The 23,112-nt window shown below is 47.7% G+C and overlaps 1 protein-coding gene across 1 annotated transcript; it reads right to left on the bottom strand.

Annotated features, from left to right (window-relative positions):
- Positions 1 to 2,825: 2,825 nt before the first annotated feature.
- Positions 2,826 to 18,807, bottom strand: LOC140430133 (coiled-coil domain-containing protein 93-like). Its single transcript, XM_072517644.1, has 4 exons — positions 18,756 to 18,807; positions 18,553 to 18,650; positions 3,881 to 3,933; positions 2,826 to 3,810 (listed from the first exon to the last, which is right to left on the bottom strand). Exons 1-4 carry the CDS (start codon positions 18,805 to 18,807, stop codon positions 2,826 to 2,828), a joined length of 1,188 nt encoding a protein of 395 aa, XP_072373745.1.
- Positions 18,808 to 23,112: the final 4,305 nt, after the last annotated feature.

Genomic DNA, 23,112 nt, shown 5'->3' with positions numbered 1-23,112 from the left:
CAGTTGCGTTCTCCCTCTCCACCTGTCCGTTTCCCTGGGGGTTGTAGCTGGTCGTCCTGCTGGAGACGATGCCTTTGCTGAGCAGGAACTGACGCAACTCGTCGTTCATAAAGGAGGAACCCCGATCGCTGTGGATATAGGCGGGGTACCCGAACAGGGTGAAAAGGCTGTGCAGGGCCTTGATGACGGTGGCAGAGGTCATGTCGGAGCAAGGGATGGCGAAGGGGAATCTGGAGTACTCATCAACGATGTTGAGGAAGTACACGTTACGATCAGTGGAGGGGAGGAGACCTTTGACTACCATGCTGATGTGCTCTAAGGGGCAGGGGGCCTTTACCAGGTGTGCTCAATCTGGCCGATAAAAGTGTGGTTTGCACTCCGCGCAGACCTGGCAGTCCCTGGTCACGGACCTGACCTCCTCAATGGAGTAAGGCCGGTTGCGAGCCTTGATGAAATGGAAAAAGCGGGTGACCCCCGGGTGACAGAGTTCGTTGTGGAGGGCCCGGAGTCGGTCTACTTGTGCGCTGGCACATGTACCGCGGGAGAGGGCATCTGGGGGCTCATTGAGCTTCCCAGGACGATACAAGGTATCGTAATTGTAGGTGGAGAGCTCGATCCTCCACCTCAGAATCATGTTGTTCTTGATCTTACCCCGCTGTGTGTTGTTAAACATGAAGGCAACCGACCGTTGGTCAGTGAGGAGAGTGAATCGCCTGCCGGTCTGGTAATGCCTCCAGTGTCTCACAGCTTTGATGATGGCTTGGGCCTCCTTTTCGACAGAGGAGTGTCGATTTTCGGAGGCATGGAGGGTATGGGAGAAGAAAGCCACGGGCCTGCCCGCCTGGTTGAGAGTGGCGGCCAGAGCAAAGTCCGACGCATCGCTTTCCATCTGGAACTGAATGGACTCGTCCACAGCGTGCATCGCGGCTTTGGCAATGTCTGCTTTAATGCAGTTGAAGGCCAGTCGGGCCTCAGCTGTCAGGGGAAAAGTGGTAGATTTGATCAGTGGGCGGGCCTTGTTCGCATAGTAGGAGAAGAACCCCAAGCATCTCTTCAGGGTCTTGGGGCAGTGGGGGAGGGGGAGTTCCAGGAGGGGGCGCATGCGGTCGGGGTCGGGCCCTAGGACTCCATGTCCCACGACGTAACCAAGGATGGCCGGGCGCATCGTGTGAAAAACGCTTTTCTATTATAAGTGAGATTCAGGAGTTTTGCGATGTGGAGGAAGCGCCGGAGGTTCTCGTCATGGTCCTGCTGGTCACGGCTGCAGATGGTGACGTTATCCAGGTACTGGAACGTGGCCCGCAGCTCGTACTGGTGAACCATTCGGTCCATTTCCCTTAGGAAGACCGAGACCCCATTGGTGACGCCGAAGGGAACCCTGAGGAAGTGGTAGAGGTGGCCATCTGCCTCGAAGGCAGTGTATTGGCGGTCCTCCGGGCGGATAGGGAGCTGGTACGCGGACTTCAAGTCGACTGTAGAGAAGACTCGATACTGCGCAATCAGATTGACCATGTCAGATATGTGGGGGAGGGGGTACGCATCGAGCTGCATGTACCAGTTGATGGTCTGGCTGTAATCGATGACCATCCGGTGCTTCTTCCCAGTCTTGACGACCATTACTTGGGCTCTCCAGGGGCTGTTACTAGCGTCAATAATCCCCTCTCGCAGGAGTCGCTGGACTTCCGACCTGATGAAGGCACTGGCCTGGGCACTTTAGCGTCTGCTTCTGGTAGCAACGTGCTTACAGTCCGGGGTGAGGTTTGCGAAGAGGGAGGGAGGGCCGACCTGGCCACAGACGGTGCAGGGGGGGCAGGGTCCATTGAACTTCAAGGTGAGACTCTGGAGGTGGCATTGGAAGTTGAGCCCCAGTAATAGGGCAGTGCAGAGGTGGGGGAGGACGTAGAGCCTAAAGTTGGTGTACTCTACGCCCTGCACAGTGAGGGTCTCGACACAGTACCCCCGGATTTCCACAGCATGGGATCCGGAAGCAAGGGAGATTTTCTGGGTCGCGGGGAGGATGGGGAGGGAGCAACACCTTACCATATCCGGGTGTACGAAGTTGTGTGTGCTGCCGGAGTCGAAGAGGCAGGCCGTCTCGTACCCGTTGATGCGGACTTCGCGAGGTGGTGCGGCCAGGACTGGTCCAGTGTGACCGAGGCGAGTGTCGGAAGACGGTTGGCGGGCCGGTCGGCGGTAGCAGCGGCCAGCGTACGGTCGGGAGAGCTGGGTTCTAGGGATGCAGCTGTAGCCACCTGGGTTGGCCAATTCCCGACGTAAAATGGAGAACAGCAAAGGCTGAAGGGAAATTCAGCCAACACAGGCAGAAACTAGCAGGTGCAAGTTTACATAACATAAGAACATAAGAACTAGGAGCAGGAGTAGGCCATCTGGCCCCTCGAGCCTGCTCCACCATTCAATGAGATCATGGCTGATCTTTTGTGAACTCAGCTCCACTTTCCGGCCTGAACACCACAACCCTTCATCCCTTTATTCTTCAACAAACTATCTATCTTTATCTTAAAAACATTTAATGAAGAAGCCTCTACTGCTTCACTGGGCAAGGAATTCCATAGATTCACAACCCTTTGGGTGAAGAAGTTCCTCCTAAACTCAGTCCTAAATCTACTTCCCCTTATTTTGAGGCTATGCCCCCTAGTTCTGCTATCACCCGCCAGTGGAAACAGCCTGCCCGCATCTATCCTATCTATTCCCTTCATAATCTTATATGTTTCTATAAGATCCCCCCCTCATCCTTCTAAATTCCAACGAGTACAGTCCCAGTGTACTCAACCTCTCCTCGTAATCCAACCCCTTGAGGTCTGGGATTAACCTAGTGAAGCAATTTCCCTATTTTGACAGGCCAACAATAGCCGTATTTTCTGTAGTTTTTCTCTATCTTCTTTATGCTGTTGCTCTATTAATGCACTGTGTTCCTTTTCTTCAGCTTCCTCAGTTCCTGCTACACCCTTAAGACTTTTGATAACCTGTTGCAATCGAGCCATTTCTTCCCTGCAATGATTCCCAAATTTCAGCTCCTGGTCCTTTAGGCCTTCATTCATGGTGACCAATGACCTCAACTTCTCCAGTATGCTGGAATCAGCTTGGGATTCTGCAGCTTCAACAGTAGACAGCTCTTTATCCAATTTCTGCCCATAATTCACAACCTCCACCAGCTTCTTCTTTGCTTCCTCACATGTAGCTTGAATCCCACCATATTTAACTTGAAGCTCTTCCAACTGCTTTGACTTTTGCAAGATTTGCTTGTTCAGAGATGCAACCTGTCTTCGATATTGCTGAGCGGCTCCAAGTCGTTCAGGGCGCTCCTTGGCTGAAAACTCAGATTGCTTTTCGGCATATTCTGATGCAAACTGCTTAATTTCTTCTGACTGTAATCCTACAATGTGACCCACTGTACTAGCAGTCAGTTTTCCCTCCTCAGTTGCCATCACAGCCATTCCAGTCATCAGTTTTTTAATGCAAAGCTCTTTAACAGCCTGCAGATCATCTTCCTCAGATATGTCAGTCGCAACAGTTGTCAGTCCTGTTCCCAGGGCCCCTTTTTTGTCTTCGCTCTTTTCAGTGTTTGACTGTTTGCTGTAACCGTACTTAATGAAGGAATCAGGAAAGCGGCCAAATTCCAACAGGGTAGAGTGGACTCTGGATTCTTCATCCACCAATTCTCCTGCTGCAACCAATCGTTTGTACTTGCGCTGCGGTTTATAAACATCAGAAACTTCTACAATTGCATTCATAGCTTTGTCTTTCCGTTGCTTGAAATCATCATCATTTTTTGACCAATTGTAGAATTTTCTTGAAAAAGTAAATCAACATCAATATCAAAGTTGCATGTTGTAATACACCAGGTCATGCCACCCACTACCTTGTCAAATGGTGATAATCCCTTAATTCTTGCTCTGAAGTATCCAGCAGCAACTAGAAATTCCAAAATTTCTGTCAATTTAATACTTTGTTCCTCATCTTCACGAGTTTCAACCTATATCGTGAACAAAAGCCCAACGCAGAGTACCATCAGATTGCCTTAATGTGACATTAACCCAGCAGGAACCCGGCTTCATTCAACTAGCTAGCTGAGTGGCAGGCAGGGAAGCACCAGGCTCAAAATAACCACCAACACCGCCTCATGTGGGGCTAAAAACTGTGAACGGGTATCAGGTCACATTCAAAAAGCAGCAGCCTCAGCCCTTCCTGTTCGGGCAAACTGTGTATTAGACTCTGCAAAAGCCCAGACAGCATCAATACCAGCAACCATTGGCATAATAATGTAGCAGCCATCTACATACTAATGAGCGATCCCCGAGAACAATCGAAACATTTAAGGTAAACAAGGCCAAGCCAGATTCCTCGGCGCCAGCAGGAGCCAACACAAAAGAGGTTAACGGACACTTAAAGACCGCCCAACGATCAGGGAACAGCTCCCGTATTGGAGAAACCGAACCAAGCGATTGGGACGAAGTCCAATCACTTGAAACCAGGTACGGGGTCCGCCCCGAAAGGCGGGAAGCCCCTGGGGCCTATAAAGTAAAGCCCCCAAGTTCAAATCGTCCTTCTTGACAGGGTCACTCAGCAACGCGAACCAACGCTTGACAATGACCTGTCCAGCTGCCTCCAAAGAACGTAAGTCTCAAGTCAACGCTCGCTACGAGATAGGCGCTCCTAGCTCCCAGTCCATACCAGCTTTTGAATCCCACAGACTCAGAACCCGAATGAAAGGCCATTTGTTCCCCTGACCTGGTGGGCCAGTCCGAAGCTAAGTATAGGCCTGTTAGTTATAGAAAAAGCTTAGAAGGTAGAGTTTATGCATGAGTAGTGATTTACTGTGTATAATAAATGTGCTTTGATTTGAATCTTACTAATTGGTGTATTGAGTTATTGATCATTACTTGAACTTGAACCTCGTGGCGGTATCATAAAGATACCTGGCGACTCTAGAGCAAAGGTTATAAAACAGAGCCAATTGAACCAACCAAAAGTTAACAACACAGCGGCGAGGTGCAAGATGGCATCCAAGATGGCGGCCCCCATGGATCGCACATGGCGGGTGAGGTGCAGGATGGCGTCCAAGATGGCGGCCCCCATGGGTCGCACGTGTCGACTGAGATTAAAGATGGCGGCACCCACGGGTCGCACATGGCGGGTGGTGCGGCAGCTGGGGGTGACCCCGACAGGCAGTAGGCAGCGCTGCTGGACCTAGAAGGTTTGTGGGGGGGTTCGTACCTGGCAGGCTGTTGCGAAGTGGCCCTACTTCCCACAGCCATTACAAGTCGCGTTCCATGCCAGAAAGCGTTGTCGGGGGTGATTATTATGGCCGCAGAAGTAGCACCTTCGGCCTCCGGCGTTGGCGGGCCGCTGCGTGGTGCAGGCTTGCGTTGCGCCCAGATCGGCTGATGGCTGCGCCCACAAGGCCCACGAGGGAGCCGCGCGGTCGGTGGTGTAGGCCCCCGTGTTCTGGGAGGCCACCTCCAGTGAGTTGGAGAGCTGGACTGTCTCTGGGAGGCCAAGTGTCCCCCCTTCTAATAAACGCTGGCAGATGTAGTCCGAGTGCATGCCTGCGACATAGGCGTCCCTGATCAGCAGCTTCGCCTGCTGGGTAGCCGATATCGCCCGGCAGTCACAGTTTCGACAGAGGCGCGTGGGAATTCCGCGAGTGATTCCCCAGGGCGTTGGCGTCTCATGGCGAGGAGGTGCCAAGCATGTACCTGGTTGACGGATTTCACATAGTGTCCTTTAAGCAACGTTGTCGCCTCTGCGTACGATGGGGTGTCCCTGATGAGGTTAAAGACTCTTGGGCTCAGCCGTGCGTGGAGGACCTACTTCTTCTGGAGGTCCGTGAAGTCCTCGTTGAAGGACGCGAGGTAGGCCTCTAACAAGCTTAGCCAGTGTTCAAAAGTCTCTGTAGCATCAGCTGCTTGTGGGTCCAGTTCCAGGCGATCGGGCTTGAGTGAGGAATTCATCTTGAGTGAAGCGTCCATCTTAGAAGTTTAGTGTATTAAATTGATACACCATCAATAATACACGACGAGTTGAGAAAGTTAACTGTGGCTTCAATACACTAAACAGCAAGCCTCCAGCCTCTGGACCCGAACTGGGGCCGGAGGCGGAGATTGCCACTCTAATACAGAAGCCCCGAGGGGAGGAGCCACAGGCGGAGCCAACCTGGACAAGCCCAGGCATGTATGATACAGTACAGACCAGACAATACAGTCACGTGGTTTACCACCAGTAAAAGACTGGTTGCTTCAAACTGGAGGTGCCCCCTCTCTAATTAAAAATAGCTTTTGGAATCAGGTCACCATTGTGTAGAATGGGCAGCCTGTGGTTGCTGCAGCATCCAAGCAGGCCTGGAAGGCTTCACGGCCTGCGTGCAGCGCTGGTCCTTGGTCTGCCACTGAGAGGCCACCTCAGACCACCTAAACTAGGTCCCTGTGCCTATGTGAACCTGAAGGCCTCCCAGGTCTGGAAAATTCCCATTTAGGTTCTAAATGAGCCTGATAGGCAAACCTGCTGACCCTTGATCCCACCTGTAATGTCCCACAGGGCCTACGGGGTGGGAATGCTTGTCTCCCCCCTGGTTCTTGTGGAGTACAAGCTCTCTGGCCAAGGGCGTGGTATCTCCATTACCTGGAGTATATAAGATCAGTCAGTAAGGCACCAGCCAGAGAAATATCCAGTAGGGGTCTACCGGGGAGTGTAAATATTCTGTTTGTAAATAAAACTTTGTTCTTATTTTAACTTGGTTTGGACTCCCGCATCCTTATCAAATCACCTCTGCAAAATGGCCCGGAAGCAGAATGGGTCCAGGAAACTGGCACACTGGCCAGTAGAGAATGTTTTTCAGAACCCACCCACCTATTATCCAGGCCCCAGCAATCCAGCAGTAGCTTTTCCACATTGGCATAAGGAGATGAAACGAAAAATGCATTTTCCAACGCCAGGAAGCTCTGACTATATAATAGAGCTAATTTGGAATCCCTGTGATCTTACCAGGGAATGGCACTCTCAAGGAACACATGGTGGTAAATCACGGGTACACAGCCTGTGATCTTACATCTATTAATGTTAATGAATAGAAATAAACAAGCTGTGCACTCATGATTTACTACAATGTATTTAGGGTGAGTGCTGCTCCCTGCTGGAAGTGCAGGAGTCAGCCATATTATATGTTCTTTTGCTGTGGTGCTGTCCGCCATTAAATGAGGAATAGAGTAATTGAGCCTGGTGGAGAGAAGCTTGAAGAGGAAATAGTGGTATTATCATGAACTTGGGTTAGCCTCCGATATTTCTCTCTTTTGTTTATTCTATTGTTTTAGTCTTAAGGTTTGCTGGGCCTATTCCTCTGAATAGCTTTCTCATTGGCTTAAGCATGTTTTTTATCTGATTGTCACTCCTTGAGGTACCATGGGACATTTGCCAAGGTTAGCGGCACTATATAATTGAAAATTGTTGTTAGAAATATCAAAAATACTGTTGAGTTAAATTCATTACATTTAACAGCACATAAAAATTTGAAAAGATTTGATAAACGATTTTAATAATAAAAGACTAATTGTAATAAAAATGAGAAGATGGATTACTTAAAAGGTGGCAGCATTCAAAGTTGAAATGTTGCCTAGTCCAAATGAGGGTTGTCCTATGGTGTTATGGAATATGAGCTTCCATGTTTAGGGGGTGGGGCTTCCCCTTAACAAGGGAAGCCCGGTGGATATAAAAACCCCAACCTGGATGTGGGTCGGAATGGGAGAGCCCTTTGGAGAGTGGAGTTTGTATTGTGTGATTAAACCTTTTTATTTTGCCCCCACCGTCGCTTCCTTGTGGTCGCTCTGCCTGGATTCAACGCTGGGTTAATAAAAATGAGGCAGTCGAGGCTTGATCCACAATCTTCCAATCCTCCTTAGAAATAGGAGTGGTGCCTGAGGACTGGTGGTTTGCATATGTTACCCTCCTGTTCAAAAGTGGGGAGTGTGACAGCTGCTGCAACGACAGGCCAGTCAGCTTCATGTATGTGAAAGGGAAAGTTTCAGAGACAATTATCCCCCCAAAAAACTAAATGTCACTTGGAAAAATGTGGATTAATAAATGACAGCCAGTATGGGAAAATTATGTTTGATTATCTTGATTAAATTCTTTGATGGAGAGGTTTGATGAATGCACTTGCATAACCCTCTGGAGAAAGTGCAGACGAGATTTGCAAGAATGTTGCTAGTGCAAGAAAATTGCAGATATGGGGAAAGATCGGTTAGGCTTGGATTGTTTTCTTTAGAGCAGAGGAGACTCAGTGGTGACCTATTTGAAGTGTACAATGTTATGAAGGACCTAGTTAAGCTGAGGAGTCAATTACCAGGTGGCATAGATTTCAGGTGATCGTTAGAAGAATTAGAGGAGACATAAGGAAAAATGTTTCACTCAGAGGGCAGTGAGCATCTGGAATTGGCTCGAAACGCTCAACTCAATTAAAACAGGGATTTTCAAATCCTGGGTCATGATCCGCGGGTGAGTCACGGGCAGGGTTCGGGAGGGTCGCGGGAGGAACGCCCGATGGCTGCGGCCGACTTTTAAGAATGCCAGCCTCAACGGACTTTTGAGGTTGCCGATCTTCCCACACCTGCGTGCCGGATCAAGCAGTGCGCAGGCCCGAAGCCACTGCGCCACCGTGCCACCCCTGAAGTGCTGTAACCTGCGATGTGACGGACAAGTGCTGGAAAGTGGATTGTGGCGACTAGGGGATTTTCACAGTAATTTCATTGCAATGTTAATGTGAGCCTACTTGTGACAATAATAAAAGATTGTAGATTATAAATTATAGGAATGAGCGACTAGTTTATTTTTTCTCTTTTTTGGTCGGCACCTACACGATGGGCTGAATGGCCTCTTTCTGTACTGTAACCTCTCTATGGGTCTATGGTACTGCAGCTGGGGTTGTGTATATGGACTTTCAAAAGGTGTTTGATTAAACATCTCACACTTGTTAGCAGAATTAAAGCTCATGGACATAAAGTGGCAGCATGGATACAATATTGGCCAAGAGACAGAAAATAAAGAGTAGTTTTTAAAGTTATTTTATGGGATGTGGGGGTCATTGACTAGGTCAGTATTTATTGTCCATCCCTAATTGCCCATGGGAAGGTGAGCCACCTTCTTGAACCTCTGCAGTCCACATGGTGTCGGCACACCCACAGTTCTGCTCCGGAGAGAGTTCCTGAGAAAATGGTTGTTTTTCAGATTGGAGGGAAGTATACAATGGTACCTATGAGCAATTAGTATTAGAAACCACATTTTGATATTTATTAATGATCTACCCTTGATCATAGAGGACATCATTTCAATATTTATAGATGATACAAGATGCAAACAGTGAGGAGGATAATAGACTCAGGAGGACACAAACAGATTGGTGAAATGGGAAGAAACTTGCAAGATGCAATTTATCGCAAAGAACTGTGATACATTTTGACATGAAGAATGAGACGAAGCAATATAAACCAAATGGAAAGGGAGTGCAAGGAATAGAGTCACCGAGGGGTGTATGTATGCAACTGTTTGAAAGTGGCAGGACAAGTTGAGAGGACTCATAAAAAACATACAAAGTCCAGGATTCACTGTTTGAGAGACTAACGACTCAATTCAACAGAATGAAATGCCTGGTTTTGGGCATGTTTAGCGGGGTGATTCTTGAAACTGCTGCGCCAAGAAACACGCAGCTAGTCAATGGCACTTCGCCATTTTATTTTGGCCACAGGAAGTTTCTCTGCGTCAAGGCCGCACCTGAGCAATTTCCTGCTGGTGAGCTCAGCAGGAAAGTCTTCTTGAAGATCGGGGCGCCATTTTATCTGGCTTCCGCTATCATTTCCCCCCCCTCCCCTTTCAGTCTCCCACCCCATCTTCAACCCTCTCCTTCCCTCCCCAACCTCGGGGAGGTCCCCAGGAACACCCCCTCATCCCCCTCTACCTGGTAAGACCCCCCGGGCCGGATCCCTGGCAGTGCCACATTTATGGAAACCATAATAAATGGGCACTGGTAGAATCCCGCAAATGCATATTTGAATGAGCCCAATGGTTCATGTAAACATGCAGATTTGGATCAGGTCTAGTGAGGGCGAGATCCAGATCGAGACTTGTCACGAGGGTTCGTTAAATCCTGGGAGGCATATCGAGCGTTGCAAATCTTGCGAGAGTACTCTTATGAGATTCAACAGCCTCGTCCCGACACCAAGTCAGGTGCGACGAGGCTGCTCAATCGCGCCCAAAGTGTTGCCATCGGGACTAAATTGTATGAGGCTTGCGTTCCCGTTGGGGGTGCTATTCGGGAAGTGAGTCAGGACATGCAACTGGTCCAGCACTCTACCCATGTGAATCTAGAACAATTCCCATTCCCAGTGGTGTCTGATTCACTGGGTTGCGGGCATTTGGAGGGCTGCCTAATCCCAGGAAACAGCTGTAGTCCAGACAGGTGTTGTGTTTCTGGAAAGTATGATCCCATCACTGATACAGACGCAGACACAGAGGCAGGATTTTAAATTTTTAAAAAAATAATCTTTATTGTCACAAGTAGGCTTACATTAACACTACAATGAAGTTACCGTGATAAGCCCCTGATCGCCACATTATGGCGCCTGTTCGGGTACACAGAAGGAGAATTCAGAATGCCCAAACTACCTAACAGCGTGTCTTTCGAGGCTTGTGGGAGGACACCGGAGCACCCGGAGGAAACCCACGCAGACACAGGGAGAACGTGCAAACTCCACACAGACAGTGACCCAAGCTGGGAATCGAGCCTGGGACCCTGGAGCTGTGAAACAACAGTGCTAACTACTGTGCTACCGTGCTGCCCATAATTTACAGGAGGGCTGTCAGAAACATTCCAGTGTCTACAGGTGCAGCTGGAGGAGTCCAACCACCTTCAGACGCAGGAGATGGTGCTGGCAATCTGTGCTTCCGAGGCTAACACCAAGGCTTGGGGTGCATTCTATGGTTGATGGGTGAGATGCAGGACAGAGGAGTCACAGGTAGACATGCCCTGGGTCCAAATGAACATTGCTGTGGCACTGCAGAGCTTGGCCCAGCACAAAGCACCATGGCAGAGGTCTTCGTGAGCATTGGGTGGGCACTGACTGCCCTTGGCCAGTCATAGAGGGACATGTCACAGGCACAGAGGGACATGGCATGGTGCCAAAGGGACATGCCCAAGGCAGTGAGGGACATCTCTCACTTGCTGTGGGATGTGTCCCAGTCTCAATGGTTCATGGTCGAGGACATCAAGACCATGGCTCAGACGAGAGTGGGCCTCCAGGACTGGCACCGTCAGATAACGGTGGAGCCCCTGGAGCTCACTCCATCCTACCTCCATCGCATGGAGTAGCCCAGGGGTCATCGATCATACCGAGAGGGGAGGAGATGAAGGGGCCCATGCCGGTGCCTCCCGCAGAGGAGGTGCTGGAACACCTCAGTGGAATTGAATCCCTCCCCACCTGACACTGGCACATCTGATGGGCAACAGACAGAACACAGCGGCATATCATCACCTGTGACATCCGTGGGTCAGCTGGGCCCAACCAGGCCCAGGTCCTGGGGCTGCCTCCGGAGATCAGGATGGTGGCTGCCCGCAACACTGAGCCCTGGAACACCACAGTAGTGGGATGGGGGAGCATCTGCAGGTGAAACTTCCTGCAGGGTGTCCCCTTTCGGCCTCAGAATATTCCTGGAGATCCACCTTCTTTCGTCAATAGGGGGTCGGTGATGTTCCACGCCTTTTCAATATGGCGTCTGGCTAGGAAAGCATACTACATGCCACAGAATATGGCATGAAACATCCTGATGCATAATCAATGAGGTCAAGGTTGGAAGATTTGATGTATTCTCTCCCCCCTCTGGCCTCCACAGCGGGAAATACTACACGTTCTTGCCCCCGCCATGGGTGTTAGTCCTCAGATAGAAGAATTCTGCTGATGAAGCTGTTTGGTCTTGCTATTAGCTTTAACAATTGTACAGCTTCAGGTAAATCATAGAATGCCTACAGTGCAGAAGGAGGCCATTCAGCCCATAGAGTCTGCACCGGCCCTTTGAAAGATTGCCCTACCGATGCCCAATACCCCACCCTATTCCTGCAACTCCTCCTTACGGGGCAATTTAGCATGGCCAATCAACCTAACCTGCACATCTTTGGGACTGTGGGAGGAAACAGGGGCACCCGGAGGAATTCCTTGCAGACATGGGGAGACTGCAAACTCTGCACAGTCACCCAAGGCCGGAATTGAACCCAGGTCCCTGGTGCTGTGAGACAGCAGTGCTAACCACTGTGTCACTGTCATGCTCCTAAAGACCCAAGATTCTGTTTACTCTCTGGAGGGAAGCACTGGCAATGTGGGCGAGTTGGTTATTAGTATTTCCAGGGGGGGTAGGTGAGAGAGATAATATGCAGGTGAGGTGGTTTGCACCCTCATTGTCAACTTATTTTATTATTTGCAGCGAGCTGTTGGAGCCTACACCTCTTTGTTAATTTATTAAGTTTGCCATTCTGCTTACTAATTCCGCTTTAGATCCCTCACCAGACCCTGATTTTAACTCCCGTATCCTCTCCCCCCACCCCAGCCGCCACCCCATACCTGGCAGAAACCAGGTAGGGAAGCAGTTAAAATAAAGGGCTGGTTTCTCCGGTCCCCCCCTAGACGTGTGTTTCTCTGCCACACACCGTTCGCTGGCGGCAGTATTCTACCTTCCCGCCACTTATCAATGGGATTTTCCCATTGTAACCACCTCACACTGCCGGAAAAACCACGGGCGGGGATACGCTGTCGGCAGGAAAAGTGAATCGCAATGACCAGTGAATTCCGCCCAAAGGTGGGGACTTAACCAATGTGGTTCTGGTGCATTCCCACTGTGATCCAATTCAAACCTGCTCCTTTGAGCCGCAAGTACCATCGGGACTCAACTGTAATCCCAGTCGGAGACCTGAGTGGGGGAGCAATGACAGCTTCTCTGTAAAGGAAAAATCAGCCAGGAAGGGAATTAGTGAACTCGATAGGCCAGCAACCACACCCCTGGATTCACTGGGTATACGTCAGCTTAAGGCTCATGCCCACCGAACCACCTCCCTTTAAAATAAAGTCTCTGTGCCTTGTATGAGTCTTTTATTTTTCTCATGATGCCTCCTAAGCATATCACTAAGCATGCCCTAATCTAATATACTGTTTTATATGTTAAATATATTTTCCTGCCTATATGGTCCCTATAATATGTATGTCCCCTCCCCCCCCCCCCCCACCACTTTGTTTTCTCTTGTTCTTTTCTTTCTTAAATATTATTCATCCATATAACATCATTCAGTTTTGACAAAGTGTCTCAGACCTGAAATATTAAACTGTTTCTTATTTTCTCAATGGATGCAGTCTGCTCTGCTAAATATCCCCAGCAATTTCTGATTTTCTGCCTTCTGTAGAAATATAGAAAATAAAATTGCTCAAACCATAAAACAGAACTGTTGAGGGAGAATTTCCAACTCCAATATGGTTACATCAGTCACATTCTTCAGTAAATTAGCAGAGACTCTTTCAGAATAGCTTTCTCGAAGGTCACCACAATGGAAATGTCGGCAGAATGGGGACGGCTGAAATAAAATAATTTACAGTCTATATGTATCGCTTATATTTTGGGGACATCTTCATTTCCCTTTTTGTCTTTTATACTCATTGTGTATTGGAGAACAGCTCCAAAAAAAGGCTTGCAGTCCAGCCTGAACATGTCAGTGCTGTAGTATCTGTCCCTTTTATTTTGCAGACCTTTTGTTTCTGAGTACAGAAGCAAGAGGAAAATAACTGCAATTATTTGTAATTTCACTTTCACAATTGTAACTGTTTTTTATATTGCTATGCTATTGCTGCCAGCTCCTAACCTGTGTGTCCCATGCACCCAGAGACAGCTCTATTTGCTATGGCTGAATAGTTTAAAAAATGGTTGTTCCCGACTATCAGCCTCATTGAATGCGTTTTAATTCTGCCAATATGAGGATAAATCACTGTTGATGGCTGTCTTGCCTCTGAATTAAAAGTTTGGGTTCAAACCCTATTTTACAACAAGAACATATTATCGACCAGCATTTATATTGGAATTTGTTTAAGTTTGGTTCTGGAGAATAGGCGAACATGAGCTAGCTGCCTCAATTTGTGCCATTAAATCAGTCTCTTGGACTCTACTCTCAGAATACCTTCTGTAGTTTATGATCATGTTTTCAAGGGAGCATATCACTTAAGGAAAACAAAGGTAGTTTTAAGGTATTTACATTTGCATTCGTAAACATTAGAAATAAGGTAGAGTTTAAAGTGTGTTTAATTTATGTTTCTGCGACTGGAAGGGTAAAAACCTGGGGCGGGATTCTCCGACTCCCCACCGGGGCCAGTTGGCGCGGCGCCAACCCCTCTGGTGCCGGCCTAGCCCCCGGAACTGCGGAGGATTCCGCACATTCCAGTCTGCCCGACGCCGGAGTGGTTCGCGCCGCTCTTGGCGCCGGCGTCGGGCCATCTGGCCATTTGCGGGAGAATCCTGCCCCTGTAGTTCGATTCATGCTGGACAAAGATATTTCCATGTGTGGGGGTTGGTTTTAATTCCCACTGTGATTCTAATAATAATATTAGTGTCACAAGTAGGCTTAAATTACATTGTAGTGAAGTTACTGTGAAAATTCCCTAGTCGCCACACTACTGCACCACTTCGTGTACACTGAGGGAGAATTCAAAATTCGCCGGCCACGACGCAACATGGCGCAGGGCTATAGGGGCCAGCGCGAAAGAAAGGAGGCGCCCAGCCAGAGAGGCCGGCCCGCCGATTGATGGGCCCTGATCACGGGCCAGGCCACATCGGAGGCCCCACCCCCCGGGGTCAGATCCCCCCCCTTCCCCACAGGCCGCCCCCCGGCCCTTCCACGCCGAGTTCCCGCCGGCTGATAGTAGGAGTGGATGGCGCCGGCGGGACTCGGCTTTTTTACGACGGCCACTCGGGCCATCCTGGGCCGAGAATCGGTTGGCCAGCCGCGTAGAGCGGCCCCCAACCGGCGCCGCGCCAACCACGCCGGCGCCAATTCTCCGCTCTGCAGAGAATCGCGTGCCAACGTCGGGGTGGCGTGGCGCAATTCACGCCGGTCGCAGGGATTCTCCGGCTCAGCCCCGGGCTGAGAGAATCCTGCCCAATGTGTGGAATGATGATCACTCTGCAAAGTGCTTGATGTTGGGGAGTTGTTGCGTCTTGTGGTTATATGTAAAATATCCTCATAACTAATCTTTTTGCGAATTCTTTCTGTATTTTGTTGATTATTTTAGGGTTGAAAATCGTTCACTGGATCCTGCTAAAGTACAGGCAGGTCTTATATCTCAGAAAAATATGCCATAATGTGATATTGATGCCTCTGATATGTTTGGTGTTGGGGAATATACATTTTGGTGCACACCCGAAAATCTTATCCTATATTTTTGTTGGCTATAGGAGCATTCGCTACATATCAAGGTGTGCGCCATTTTACCATGTTTCCATGGCCTTATCCTCTTCTCCCTCATTCTTTAGCTTACCCATTGGCGCGTATGGAGACACCAAGTTTAATGATTAAGCTGAACCAACTGTATTATTTTTCTCCTTTTCTTTTGTATTCAATTGTAAGGCAATTGTGGTGTGCTGTACCAATCCTGATAATTTTTTGCAATATTTATAAAAAGTGGAAAAATTCTAATGACAATATATATTTTTAAAAGTGTCATTTGGAAACCTGGTCTGAATTTCGGAATGCAAGCTGCTAAGGGAAGGCATAATTATGAGAGAAGACTTTAAGCATATTTTTTGGGCGCGGAGTTTGGAAACTCTCACGTGGCAATCATCTGGGGGATTCTGAGGAGACATCCACAAACATTCACTTGTGGTTCAGAAGGGAGAGTGCATTTTCCAACTGTCAGATTATGTGCTTAAAAGTGGCTTTGTGTTAATCAGACCATTGTAGATTAAGATGGACTTTGTAATGATGTTAATCCTAAAATTTGTGTGTAATTGTTAAGGTGGGGAGGGGGTGGGTGGGTAAAGGCATATTGTACCATAATAAAAAATTTCAATTTTTAATAAATGTTTTTTTTGTTGTTAAAAATAAATAGCGGTCCTGTGGCTTTGTTCTTCCACGTTTCATTAAAAAGAAGGGTCCTTTGAGCCAGGGTTTCATTCTGGGATCTTCCCATCCAGTTATAACATCAACTGGGTTCGTAACATCATTGAATTTCATTATGTTAGTGAAGGCGATCAAAGAGTACTTTCAACATGGCACAGGGAAAATATATTGAATCCATTGTAGTTTTTAAAAATGTATTTTTATATTTTTTTGAGACTGCATCAAGAATGAGGTGTTCATAAAAGAAATATATAAATGAAGAAGCCACTTTAGAAATTGTATGAAACTATGGCTTAATATAAAATTATCGTGGGCTCAATCTGTCTGCCACTGTCTAAGATATTACACAACTGACTGCTTTCACAGCGGGAACATCATTGCATAATGACATTTTCTAAATAGAAATGCAGTTTCTAAAAAAAAAAAAAAAATTCTTACACCATGGGAATTATTAAACATACAAAAGTGTCTAGATTGAAGATGAGCAACAAAAAAAATGACAATCTGAATTGGTTTGATTTATTTATTTCCTCTTCTTTAAATAACCATTTGGACCATGGTTAGATTGTACTTCAGTTCAAATGTAACTGGTCCCTTTAATATAAGCTACCAAGTGGATTTAGGTTTTAACCTACAGTTCTCCATATGGTCAGCAATGGATCAAAGAAGAGCGGATGGGTGTAGATCACACATTTACCCCCAGGGAGGTAGGGAATCTGTGGCAGTGGTAATGATAATATTTTCACTCTAGGACATCTGAGATTATTATTTTATACAATATTGCAATTTTTACAGTGTTTTTATTAAGCCTCAGATCCAATTTTATCTCGGCAGCAGATGTCAGGGTCAATGCTGATTTGTCAGATGGCTGCACATCCTGGATATAAAATGATGCTTATGCAGAAGGATTAACAATTGTGATCATTACTGCAAATTTACCAAGAAATTCTTTAAATAAGTATGTGCTACATGATGTTCCCTGAACTGCAAGGAAGGCATTATCAATGTGCAATTGACAGTTAGGAAAACAAGTGTACATCTTACAATACAGCTAACAAAAGCCAATAAAATTGGCTGTCTGTGACATAAAATGTACTGAAATAACCATCCTTCAGCTGCGGAGTGAGCAATCTTATTCCTGTGATAATGTGTATGCTACTGGTATTTCACACAGACACAAAACAAATAAGGTTTATAAACAGGCAGTATTTCTGTGATATGTGTGTAGTCTTATAGTTAGATCATCCCACATCATTTTTAAAGAGTATTGATGGTGGTTTTGAGCTGCATAATGGTGATGAAGACAGGAACAGTATTGCATACTATTAATCCTGTGCTGTCACTTGGCAACATATGTCAGTTCTAAGAAATGGTAAGGAAAATTGGAACACTGTTAATAACATGACTATAACATCACTAAGATGATCTTCGGCACAGATGTGGAGTATCATGACCTGCAAATGCCATAAACCTCTAAAATTTACATTCTTCATTAGCATTTCTGACAACATTATAGCACTGTAAAGCTGATTTAACTCACTTTGTTCCATCCTTGTGATTTGTAGGGCAGATTTTGTTTGAAAATTGCAACAGATTTGCATGGAAATGTCCTCAGAGACTTTTTCTATGATTTCTTCTGTGCAAAATGTTTGTGCGCATTAAGGTAAATGATGTTGGTGCTAGGGAAGGGACCACTTTCTAATTAAGGTAGTGCTATATCAAGTAATCCAGGGTCAGGCACAACAAGATGTAGGTCGAACCATGACCCCCAAATTGTGCCTCCATATTAGCCTCAGAAGAGGATTTCTCCGTACACTATTCTGATGCTTTTTAACATTTCCCACTCTTGCCATTCAGTTTATTCTGACTGTGATGACAAATTTAGGGACAATTAATACCAAATTAAGGAGTTTTGTACTGTGGCCACAAGTCCATTAGAAATTGGATTGAGAGTGCCCACACTTATTTTACACAGGGGTTTTATGGTCAGCTGACCGAGAAGGGCAGACAACCCATATGTTTCAAGAAACCTATGTCACATTTGACGATGAAATGTCTGTGGAAAAAATACTTTTCATATTGGATATGCTGATACTATAGCAACAAATGCTATGCTGCTGGGATAGAATAAGCCTGAGCATCCCAATAGCTTGCAGATTATGTCCTTACCTATGTTAGATAAGGAGAACACTCATTTGGGTTCAGTTTCTGATCTTTCCTGAGTTGGATTATCACACATTTTGCCAATACTAAGGAAAAGGCAGAGGGTTGGGACTAAGTGAGATGGGACACGATTGAACGGAATAGTCTTCTTTGCTGTTAAATTCAATAACTGTGATTATTCTAAAGCCTTCTGAATTTACAAAAAAATGTACTTGACCCCTTTGCCCTTGCAAACTTACCATCCCATCTCCAATCTCTTTGTCCTCTTCAAGGTACTTGAGCAAGTTGCTGCTTCCAAAATCCAAGCCAACCTTTCCCGTAACTCCATGTTTGAGTCCTGCCAATCAGATATTTGTCCCTGCCTCAACATTAAAATGGCCCCTATCAAAATAACAAATGGTATCCTCTGTGACCATGACCATGTTAAACTATCCCTTCTCACCTTTCTCATCCTGCCGTTGGCATATTTGACCCCTGCTCTTGCCTGGTTCCATTCTAGCGTGGTAGTACAAGTGGATAGCACCGTGGCTTCACAGCACCAGGGTCCCAGGTTTGATTCCCCGCTGGGTCACTGTCTGTGCGGAGTCTGCACGTTCTCCCCGTGTCTGTGTGGGTGTCCTCCAGGTGCTCCGGTTTCCTCCCACAGTCCAAAGACGTTAGGTGGATTGGCCATGCTAAATTGCCTTTAGTGACCAAAATAAGGTTAGGAGGGGTTATCGGGTTACAGGGATAGGGTTGAAGTGAGGGCTTAAGTGGGTTGGTGTAGACTTGATGGGCCGAATGGTCTCTTTCTGCACTGTATGTTCTATGTTTTGTATCCAGAAAATTATCTGCTATGGCTCATCATCCTGCTCCTGCACCATTGCCTCTGGTCCCCAAAGATCTTTCATTGATCTTCTCTTATTTCTCATCTACGTGTTACCCCTTGACAACATTGTTTGAAAACAGAGGGCAGAATTCTCCCATTTTGAGACTAAGTGTAGTGGCGGGTGGCTTTGATGGTCTCTATCTGCTGACTAATGTGATAGGATCCTGTGCCAGATTCAGTGCTTGAAAGCTCATTAATTATGATCAGGTGCGTTCCCCTCTGAATCTCCTGCTGGGCCAGCAGATGATTCGCCTGCCCGCCCTCAGCTGGTGGGTTCAAAGGTCTCGGCGCTATATTTAAATGCCACCAGTCCAGTACAGTACACTCATACCACTTTCTCCAGCCTTCTGTCTTTACCGAGCCATACAAGATGTGTGGAACCAAGTGCGAAAAGGCTAGCAGCTTCAAGAAGAAGGCCGCAGCAGCGTTCAGCATCAGGGAACTCAAGACCCTTATTCAGGGAGCCCTGTCCATTAGTATGTCCTCCATCCCAGGGACAGCAGAAAGAAGCACACTAACCTCACCTCTCTGGCCTAGAAGGCCATTGCCCAAGAGGTCAACACGGCGGTCACCCACTCACGAAGCGCCATCCAGTGGAGGAAGCAGAGGAATGATCTCATCCCGTCCGTCAGGGTGAGTGCTCTCTCAGTTCCCTCCACTATCAAATTGTCAGCATGGCATCATGTCCTCAAATAAGAACATAAGAAGAACATAAGAACTAGGAGCAGGAGTAGGCCATCTGGCACCTCGAGCCTGCTCCACCATTCAATGAGATCATGGCTGATCTTTTGTGGACTCAGCTCCACTTTCCGGCCCGAACACCATAACCCTTAATCCCTTTATTCTTCAAAAAACTATCTATCTTAAATAGATCATCAAGTACTCTCTTCACGGATCTCACACGTCAATTACCGGAGGGGATACATATCAACACTCACTTTCTCAACAAGACTTTCACAACACCACCATCTGTCTTGTTGCTTGAACTCCAATCTCTGTCCCATCTTGGTAGAGAACAGCACACAGAGGAGACATGCATTTCACCCAACCTCTACTCCATCCCCTCTGATCACATTTCTTTCTTTTGTCCCCCGTGGTCGAACGGCCAACTAAGTTGGTGTCCTGCAACGTATGCTGGGAGAATTGGCCAAGTATAAGGACAAGCAGACTGCAGTTTAAATAAACATTGATGAGCAGGCTCCAGAGAAGACATAGCAATACACAGGAAAAAGGCCATCTCCAGGCCACCCCAGGGACAATAGAAACACATTGTCAATCACAAATATCTGCCAGACACAACAACACCTATATTCCTAATTTGGAAGGGCCTATGTGCCCCAACACCTACAGACATGGCCGGTGTGCACACTCCGAAATTGATGTGGCAGCCCCTGATTGGACTTGAACAATCAGGGTGATCGAACCCTGATCAATTGATTGGTAATGACCCAGGGACTGCCCAAAAGGACGAGAAATTTAGGAAGGTTAAAAGGTGCCGCACCACCTTAGAATCTCTCTCTTCAGCAGCCAGCAACAGCAACGGAACAACGGTGATCTTCACCAGCCACCACAAGGAAGACCACCACACCAACATAAGAAAGACCAGAGCCAGAGCATCAGACCAGACCGAGGACCAAGTATCAAGGACTACAGGAGTCAGCACATAGATAAAGGCCAATAGCTGTCTGGGTACTTGCTTGTCACTCAAAAGTTTAAGTTTAGGTCTCGTATGAACTTTTAGTACTCTGTAGAATAACTTGTGTTGATGGAGTGATGGATTAACTGTAACATTGTGTGAGTGTGAACAAACTATTTGATTGCACAAAGTTGTCTCGCAGTCATTTGTCCACCGCTTTCGGCTTAAAGACACCACACTGTGTGTGCAACAATTGGCGACTCTGATGGGACATTGACAAGAAGTAACTTTGTTGCTCCCATATCAATTCCCACAAAAGCTAATATTCCTGGAGATTTAGCCTGAGCCTAAATTAAGACAGCAGATGTGACGGCCAGGATTTCAAGTAAATCGAAGGGAGTAGAAGGTCTCTACTGAAATATTATTTAAAAATCAGAACCCACAGGTGTATATTCCATATTGGTCAAATAACTGATTTTTCAGGAAATTGTGTATTAATTGCATGTGTTACTAACAAGGAGGATAGGGTAAACTCCATAAGTTTACATTAGAACTTGGAGGGATTATGACCAGAACATAGTCCAAATCCGTACCTACAGTCCGATCAACTCCCTATCCCTTGTCCTTGAGAATGACAGGAGATGACTTCCGGGTGCGGCTATGCAGATCTAGGTCGCATGTTCGGTCGTTCCCGCTTGGAACGGACTTTTGGGCTCTTTACAGGGCTCCCACGGCATTTGTTTGACATTTCCCGGTGTGGGAAGAACACTGCAACATTCCCCCGACAGTGTCCCCCAGGAATGGTATGTCTCTTGGTTACCAGACCAGGCAGAAACAGTAAAAGATGTGGCTGTAACTGCAGGATAAACAGAGCCTCTTCCAGCATGCAGGTGAGGGAAGGGCAAGCTTAAAGCTGCAAGCTGACTTGAGGGCCTTTATTGAAGGTGAATTCTAGCAGCAGAGGGAACAACTGGGAAAAGATCTACCAAGGCCACTGAAGAAGCGGGGATGGGGCTTCCGGTGGCGGCCATGGAGGAGTAGGTCGCGCATTCGGCAGCTCCCATCTGGAACGGACTCTCAGACCTTTTTCAGTTGTTTCCACAGACTTTTTGGGGCAGATTGGTGAAGCGAACGCTGCCAAAAGGATTCCCTCTCGAGACTTCCGGTTGCAGATATGCGGAGCTAAGTCGCACATTCGGCGGCTCCCGCAAAAACGGACTTTTGGGCTCTTTTCTGGGCCCCCAAGGGCACTTTTTTGAAGTTTCCCGGTGTGGGAAGGAGTTAATAACAGCTCCCCGTCAGTATATGGCTTTAACTAGGAGCGGGGTGACAGAAAAGGTGGTGGTGGACCAGAAGAAGGGAGGGAAGAAGGACAAAATGGCGGCGGGCGGAGACCAGGCAGCGTGGAGGCAGTGGGCGGAGGAGCAACAGGAGGGTATCCAGCGCTGCCTCAGAGAGATTAAAACGGACCTGCTAGAGCCGATGAAGGCTTCCATTGATAAGCTGCTGGAGACACAGACGGCCCAGGGGGTGGCGATCCGAGAGGCTCGACAAAAGATCTCTGACAATGAGGATGAGATCTTAGGCCTGGCGGTAAAGGTGGAGGCGCACGAGGCGCTCCACAAGAAATGGCAGGAGCGGTTCAAGGAGATGGAGAATCGGTCGAGGCGGAAGAATCTGCGGATTCTGGGCCTCTCGGAGGGGCTGGAGGGGCCGGACGTGGGGGCCTATGTGGTCAGCATGTTGAACTCGCTGATGGGAGCGGGGTCCTTCCAGGGGCCCCTGGAGCTGGAAGGGGCCCAGAGAGTGTTGGCGAGGAGGCCCAAGGCGAACGAGCCTCCGCGGGCGGTGCTGGTGCGGTTCCATCGGTTCGTTGATCGGGAGTGTGTGCTCAGGTGGGCCAAGAAGGATAGGAACAGCAGGTGGGAGACCGCGGAGGTTCGGATATATCAGGACTGGAGTGCAGAGGTGGCGAAGAGGAGGGCCGGGTACAATCGAACGAAGGCGGTGCTGCACAGGAAGGGGGTAAAATTTGGCATGTTGCAGCCGGCGCGACTGTGGGTTACCTACAAGGACCGGCACCATTATTTTGAGTCTCCGGAGGAGGCGTGGGCCTTTGTTCAGGCCGAGAAGCTGGACACAGACTGAGGGTCGGGATGGGCGATTGGGGACTTCGGTGTATATGTTATGCCTATTTTTGGTTCGGTGTGGGGGGGGCCTTTGCATTGTTTTGGGTTTCTTTTTCTCTGTGTTTTTCTCTTTCGGGTTGGGGAGGGTGGATGGGGCGGGTTGGGC

Source organism: Scyliorhinus torazame, chromosome 9, assembly GCF_047496885.1.
Source record: "Scyliorhinus torazame isolate Kashiwa2021f chromosome 9, sScyTor2.1, whole genome shotgun sequence".
Classification (NCBI taxonomy): domain Eukaryota; kingdom Metazoa; phylum Chordata; class Chondrichthyes; order Carcharhiniformes; family Scyliorhinidae; genus Scyliorhinus; species Scyliorhinus torazame.
Note: the sequence above shows the minus strand (reverse complement) of the source record. Positions and strands in the feature narration are given on the sequence as shown.